The sequence below is a fragment of the Dreissena polymorpha genome, chromosome 3 (assembly GCF_020536995.1).
Source record: "Dreissena polymorpha isolate Duluth1 chromosome 3, UMN_Dpol_1.0, whole genome shotgun sequence".
NCBI classification, from domain to species: domain Eukaryota; kingdom Metazoa; phylum Mollusca; class Bivalvia; order Myida; family Dreissenidae; genus Dreissena; species Dreissena polymorpha.
The window spans coordinates 38,439,396-38,447,242 of record NC_068357.1 but is presented as its reverse complement, the minus strand read 5'-3'; the positions used below and the strand labels follow the sequence as shown (position 1 = coordinate 38,447,242).

Here is a 7,847-nt window from a genome sequence, read left to right as displayed (position 1 = left end):
ACCACCATTTCATTCATGTTTTATTTTTCATGCCGTAGTATATGCATTGTCACGCATTGTAAAGGCAATTAATCGTATCCATAAAATAAGACCAACAAATGTTAACATTTATTTATACACTGACAAGTTTGTGTGAGTTTAATTATCCTTTTCTTGTATATGAGATAAATGATTGGATTAGTGTATTTAATTTATACATATGCAATAACAACATCTTAAAACGTTTAACAATTTATTAGTTCATTTGACTTATAGAATGTGGAGTAATAAAAAAACGACATTTTAAAAATATATAATTTGTTTGTCTTTCAACTTATATAATATAAGTTACATGAATTAAAATAAACTTGAATAATATCCAAAATATCCAAAGTAACAAAAATAATAAATGTGTCTACTATCAAATTAGCAACAATTACATGACCATCATGACCGCCAAAGACTTCGTCATCAACATAATAATCAAAACGTATGTTCGTAATGGGTAGGTATTTATTAAGAACCTGCTTAAACAACACATATGCAATCACATGTATTGCGTACAACTAATACTATTAGAACAAGAAATAGAGACATTTATCGTAAGTCGGTCGTTTTGTGTGTGTTTTAAATGCATTTATATGACACTATTAACTGTTTTAACGACACGGAGCCGTTCATATGAACACAACAACAATATCACGAACACGACCACCACAATAGTATATACGTTTTACCTCAATACATCGCGGAAATGTGGCACTATATAATTCAAATACAATAGTCGCCTCATAAAACAAATTTGCATGAGACTTGAGTTTCCAGTTTCCAATAACTCAGAGAACTTTTATTTCTGCTATTGCTATTTATACATCGCTGCTAAGCCAATTTTTTTTTAAAGTATAGCATAAAGGTTATGAATATATTGTAAGATTATGATACTTGTATTCGAACAAATTAACCCATGCTTTATCATATTCGTAATAAGTCCCACGGATTAGGCTAAGATACATTTCTGAAGTTATTGCTGTTAATAGCGATGACATCGTTGATGTTTTTGTGTTTTGGTGTAAGACACAAGTAAAGAGCGTATACAATTAAAAATGATGACATAAAATTATCACATTATAAGAGCATATCCGCGTGTGCTTAAAAATGCCATAAACAATCATAATTTAACGGATAGAATATTTTTCTATGCATTTAACTGCATCTTTTTTCATTCGTTAACTAAGCTCGTAATATTTTAAGACGACAATTTTCAAATGCATTTCTTTAATAAGTGATTTTAAGGTGTATAGAATCTCGGGCGATATTTAAGTCCAGTCAAAGCAATGCCTTCATAGAATTTGCATCTGATTTACTTAACTGGCAACGCCCATTAACAGTCCACTAGCAATTCAATAAAACTCAAAATGATTCTAATACCTCTTTGTTTTTTGTAAAGGTTGTTTATCATGATTCGGAGAAAAATGCCCTGCTCATTTTGTATTAAAACTGACTCAAAATGTGTCAACGAAGTTGCTGTCAAAAGCATATATATATACATTGACGTGAGCTGTTTTATGGGTCCCACAGTGGATATTACATCTTCACAATGTCCTCATCTTGGTAGGGACGTACTGGCCCAAGTGGTAGCGGGTGTTCATGTAGCTCGGCAGAATCGTCCTGAAAGTTTTCAATTCATATTGAATTGTCTGTCTTAAACATATACGAATGTTTTAGTATACAATGCAATAGTGTATTTATAAGATATTCAATTAAACAGATTGAAACACATTTACAAATAAAATCGTATAACGTATTTTTGTAAAGATTGTTTTTAATGAAAACACATTTTTCATTCATACGAACATAACACCAAATTCAACATATTTCGTTCCAACAAATATGACTGAAAAATTTGGTTTTGTGAATGCTATGTTTCTAAAGAGAAGAAAACGACTATTTGGTCTAGGTTTAATTTGTCTTTTAAAAGTGTAAATATTCTTCAAATTTGCATTTAAGGAACAAATATTTGACAAGGAAAATGATAACATTAATGGCCGTGCCTTATGTTTCCAAAATATGTCCCAATTAATGGTGCGCGAAATGTTCTAAAATAAATTTGACATTTTATTTGCATCATTGTTGTAACTTTCTACTAGAAATGTTGCACACAATTTAACAATTAAACAAAATTAATTAAAAAGGGACTCATGTCGTTCCCAAAAATCTAATTAAAGTTTTATTTATGAAAAAACAAGAGCCCCATGGCTCTTTATTCGTTCCCTTGAGGGCAATCGCGAAGTTTTATAGTCCGTATGACCCACACAGATATAAAATAATGCAGTAAGTTGTTATCATATTACACGCCAATATTACAAAAGATGAGTATGACATTTAAAAACTAATGATACAATATTTTGCTTTGTATATTAAGTAGAATTAAAGTGTCTGTTATACGTATTATTATTAAAAGTATTGTTGTGTGTTAGTGTACCGATGGAAAAACAATTAATTCACAAATTACTCATGGTAGTGTTCAAAGCTGCAGCAGATAGTTCGCAAAACGGAAAATATTATAATGGAACATACTGCAACACATTATTGTCAATACGTATTAGTTAAATAACATAAAAATCATGATGTTTTTTTCTTTTCCGTCTTTAATTGAACTTGAATATACACATATTTTTTGTATAACCGTAAACCTACTAAACCGGGGTATTTCAACACATTTACGAATATGCGTAAACCTCTACCACATTGGCAAAGAATACTTTTACCTCATCAGTTTTGTCTTCTGCTGTGCTTGTTGGTGTGTCGTCTGCATGTGGCGGATGGGTGTCATCAGAGTCCGAACCATTGTCGTCTGCAAACGAATCTCCCGTGGATCCAGGCTTCAAGAACGGAAACGCCGTATTGAATGGATACCCGGATGTTCCAAAATCTGTATTCTGAAGTAATGAAGAAAATACTAATTACGTTAAATATAGACATCAACAAATCTTTCACTGCTCGATTGATTTTTCTATAGTATTTCCGCCATGTATCCCTTTATAAGCCCATAGAAGATGGAAACTGACACTTTTAACATATTTGAAAAAAAAAATATTCATCCGATTTTTCTTCGTACATACATGCAGATTTACTTAAAATAATATAAACAAACAAATCAAAAAATAAAATCCCGCAGGTTATGCTTTAAAGTTTATTATTGAAATACTGTACGCTGACAAAAACCATCAAACTTCATAGCACACTTTAACTGACGACCTACATTCACAAGTAAAATATATCTTTGTCAACATTATTATATCGTTTTTTTATTTGGCTTATAGTATTATTTCCTTACCGGTTGATTGGCATAGTTCAATACGTTGTTTTCCTTCTCGTAATTAAACATTGGATCGTCCTGACCGCCTTCTGAAACAGGTAACCGTTTAATTTTGCTAGGGTAACACTACTTTTACATATCTAAATATGCAGATATATCAAACACTATTTTATTTAAATATGCAAAAGATTGATAATCTGGTAACTTTGACAAAACCCAAAGGTGCATTTGAAAAACGAGTTATTCACGAATGTGAATAAATAAATGCAGTATGCAATGCAAAAAGATCATACACTTAATTTTCATATTTTTTAAATTTTCTTTGAAAATACTTGCAATACAAAATGATATTACTACCGTGTGTATTTTTTATTGGTGAAGCTTGCTAGCAAACTTTTTATGTAAATTGAAAATTAAGTGATATAGAAAACCTGTGATGTCACCCATTACTCCTCGCCATTCGTCCGATTCATGAGTATCACGAGCATCAGAATCTTCGCTCGTTAACCCATCTGCTGTAAGGTCGTCTGCACTCTTATTCTCTAAGCCTCCCAATTCAGCTGAAACATACAACGTCAACATATATATTTAATTATAAATAGTTTGTCATAAACAAAACAACACCAACAAACATTTTCCTGATCATATCTAAATACGAAAAACTTAAAACCTCGATATTAAAGCTCCCACGAATATGACAAGCCTTTACATAAATTATTAACTTACCGGAGTTTACAGGCATTCCTTCACGACCTGCCTTTTTCTCGACTCTTTTAGGAGCCTGTGAAAAACAGTACAATTATCTTTGTTTAGAATGTTTGAAATTTTGATATAACAGAAACTTGAGTACTAAGCGCAAAAGTTTTAACACCTATGTAAGTTGAGTATAAATTACTGATCATATTTCTGACATTCAATATCTTTGAATAGCTTTAGAGATCAATATTTGAAATGATGTAATGATGTTAACCCCCATTTTTTTAAATTATTTAAAACTGTATAATACAAATCTATCAAAATACCAAGTATTATAGGTGAAATTTTTACTTGGACTATGTACATGTATGATCGTCATACGTCTATCACTTACAGTGTTCAATTGTTCCGCAGTTTCTTCAAACTCAGACGGGTTAACAACTTTATCTCGGAAGTTGTTGTACGTATCTATTTGCTCGGCTATTTTCTCTTTCTCACCTTTTAAAACAAACAAGAAACATGACTTTACGCAGTCGACATTTCATTAACGCACTTTCAATGCAGTTCAACTGACTGTAAACAAATTCTCAGAATGAATAATATACACAGTTTCTATGCTTGCATCAATGTACACAATAATAACTATTTATTGTACAATCTTAGAAAAATGTTTATAATCGCGTAACCGAATATATAATATATGTTGGTTTCTTACGTCATAACTCATACACAGTATTGAATAATGATTAAAAAAAAACTAAAACGTTGTGATTATACATGCTTACTTACTTGCTATCAATTCTTTGACAATTTCCGGGTGTTGGCGTAGTGTCAGAAGAACGTCAAATATGACGTCACCAACTGTTATGTCATACCAACTGTCTTCGTCCATCGATTCGTCTGAGCTTTTTGAATCTCCTGCAGGGTGACCATTGTTAGCAGTGTCGTCTGCCGCGGATCGGAAATGGTTGACAAGCTCTTGTTCGACGTTGTTACTCTTTGGAAATATGAATATATGGTCTGTTATTTACGCCATGACAAAATATATATATAGTATGCCTCGTTTTCAAACGCTAATATGTTGTTAAGCATTTAACAGATTTCTTCGGCTGTTAACTTCATGAATTATATTTCTTCCAACATTTGTACAATAAGTGGTACTTTTAATAAGTGGTACTTTTTGTTTCCCTACATACTTATTTGATTGCAAAAGATATCCTAACAAAATGAGTTAATGATTCGGTGTACGCAATTAGTGTGTTTTTTTACGCGTTACATGGCTTAATCTATATGATTTTAAGGATACTATATTTCTTGACTTTATTTAAAACAAAGAAAACAGCTAAATTTCAATAACAACCAAGGTGTAAGCGCAATCGTACATAATTTGAGCAAAATAACAAAATCTACTGAAGTTGACGCAACAAACAATTGCTTTAGTGAAACAGTAATCTACGATGGACCAATTGCAAGCCATCTTCTTTGTACGTGTTTAGAACTATAACGGACAATCCTTTATGTGACTGTGTACTTTATGTTATTTATAATCAATACCAGTATTTGAAGCATGCGGGGAATCAAGTATGAGACAGATATTATGCGTTACTGAGTTAGAAATTCAAGTGCATTTGCATATTACAGTTTATCCATGTTAACAAACATTTGTCTTTTTACGAAACAACTTTTGATGGTGGTTTACCGCTATTACAAATATTAATTCGTTTCGGTTAGAGGTTTTGCTCAAGGGAATCCTCTACTGTGTAACGATATATGGTTCGAAAGGGAAATACCGAAGACGATATATTAAAGTACAGCTCCTGTTTTTAGCTAGTAATATTTGCGCTTTAAACTTGATATGCTATTATATTGTGTATGCAGGTACGTGAATACGTCATTTTATTTATTTGTTACGTATTAATATATATTATTTATTAAAATTACTTGTTATTACTTCTGGAAGATAATAAAACGAAATATTGTTCAGAAGAAAATAGTTAGTGAAAATATTGTTATTTATTTATCAACATCGATTTTTATGTGATTGTGTGTACTTTTCGCATACTAAAAATTGTAATGTTGTATGTATCGTAATGCTGATGTAATATAGTATATATTGACATTTGGCCACTTATATATTGAACCGTACACAAGAGACATATGAATTGAGGATCAGAATGTTATTTCTTTAAAAATTCTATATTACTCAAATTAAAAAACATGCTATCAATACAAAAGTTTTTTCACAACAAGGTTATACAACTTCTAGCCTATGATCATACACATGTTAATTTTAAATCAGAGTTTTCTGGGAAAACTAATATAAGCGTTTTTAAGTGTCTGTTGAAATACATGTATCTGTCACATGTTATGGCTTGATAGTCGATGGTATTTCATTATTCTTTTCCTTTGTGTTTAAGAGAGTTCATGTCAAATTTACTGATAAAAAAAGTATGTATGTAACAATACAATTAGACATACGATATATTTAAAATGAGTTGTATTTGTTTACTCAAAACAAATTATTATTGCATTTTGCGGAAATCCCTGTTAAACAATACGTGTTCGGTTATACATACTATGAACAGCCTTACATACCTCAAGTTCAGTGCTCGGCGCTTGCGTTGGAGCTGACAGGACTGAAATACAACGATATATTTTACAACAATTCTTATCAATCGAATATTGTTAAACGTGTGCACATGTAGAGGTTGTTATTTATTTAAGTGGCGTTTATCTTTAACCGGATCAAAGTATGATTAATTTGTTTCCTTGCGCATGCTCAACTCAGGAAGCTGAATGTAAAAACAAACTCTAGTTTAAACATTAACACGCCAAGATCAATGAAAAACCATATTATGGGTAATTAATAAATGCTATGTTGTCGGTTGTGTTTCAATCACTACAATAACTTTTACCCATTAAAAGACTCTGCTAGTATATGTGGACAATGCGAATGTATCCGCTTATAAAAAACTAATCATGATCAAACAACGCAGAGCATAAATGTGTTGCTTCAGAACATATGCTATTACACAAAGCGATATCGTTTGGTTAACTATGATTTTTTTTTATAATAATTGACAATGTTTGCATTTAGTGTTGGTGTGGCCTTTTGGCCCAACAATAGGTTTATTGTGTTAACACTTACTAAATATTGGTCAAAAGTAGTCATTACTTGACATTTGATATCGCTGATATGTTTTAACTTGTAGACAAATATTTCATGTTTTCTCTTTACATTTCAGAACAAAATCAGCTTGATATTTCAATTTTAATGAATGTTTATTTGTAGAAATATTAAGTCGAAACTTTTCAATCATATTAAAAATCCTGACGGCAAATATTTGTGGATTTTACATACATTACAGCCATTTTGTTCCTATTAGAAAAACAGAAAGCAAGTTAACACATGTGGACATAGCGGTATTATAAAACGGCAAACAGGTCTTTGTCTTAGTGTTATGATATACATCAGGCTCGGCAGGAATAAAAACATTGACTTGGCAAGCCTTTCCGTAATTTTATCCTAATCGTCACCTTGTATAGTTCAACCTGATAGGGCAGTAACCTGTTATTCTCTTTATGAATACTTTTTTCGATTCGTAGTCTCATGTAAACAAATGGGAAATAATGACCGATTCGACCACAGTTTTAGCCTGTTAATACATCTGAGTTATTTTTCACCAGTCGTTTTGAGGTCAACACTGATTGTGTTTCATAAATAAAAATGTGTTTCAGGCCGTACAACTTTGTTACATCTTCAGAAAAGCGATTTGCCAAGCGATTTCGCAATCTCTTAAGACCTACTGCTCCGCATTATAAATTAAAATGGAGTTATCGGTTCACGATCGAA

The 7,847-nt window shown here is 31.5% G+C and overlaps 1 protein-coding gene across 2 annotated transcripts in view; it reads right to left on the bottom strand.

Annotated features, from left to right (window-relative positions):
* Positions 1-219: 219 nt before the first annotated feature.
* The window catches only part of LOC127873718 (uncharacterized), an 11,013-nt gene continuing 3,385 nt past the window's right edge, over positions 220-7,847 (bottom strand). Inside the window, exons 2-9 of one of the 2 annotated variants that reach the window (XM_052417680.1) lie at positions 6,590-6,630; positions 4,784-4,991; positions 4,389-4,492; positions 4,025-4,079; positions 3,730-3,858; positions 3,317-3,387; positions 2,748-2,918; positions 220-1,647 (exon numbers count right to left, since the gene is read on the bottom strand). In XM_052417680.1, coding sequence (XP_052273640.1) covers positions 1,564-1,647; positions 2,748-2,918; positions 3,317-3,387; positions 3,730-3,858; positions 4,025-4,079; positions 4,389-4,492; positions 4,784-4,991; positions 6,590-6,630 — 863 coding nt within the window. In that variant the 3' untranslated portion in view covers positions 220-1,563. The remainder of the gene's footprint in view (positions 1,648-2,747; positions 2,919-3,316; positions 3,388-3,729; positions 3,859-4,024; positions 4,080-4,388; positions 4,493-4,783; positions 4,992-6,589; positions 6,631-7,847) is intronic. The other variant, XM_052417681.1, reaches the window with a different exon arrangement.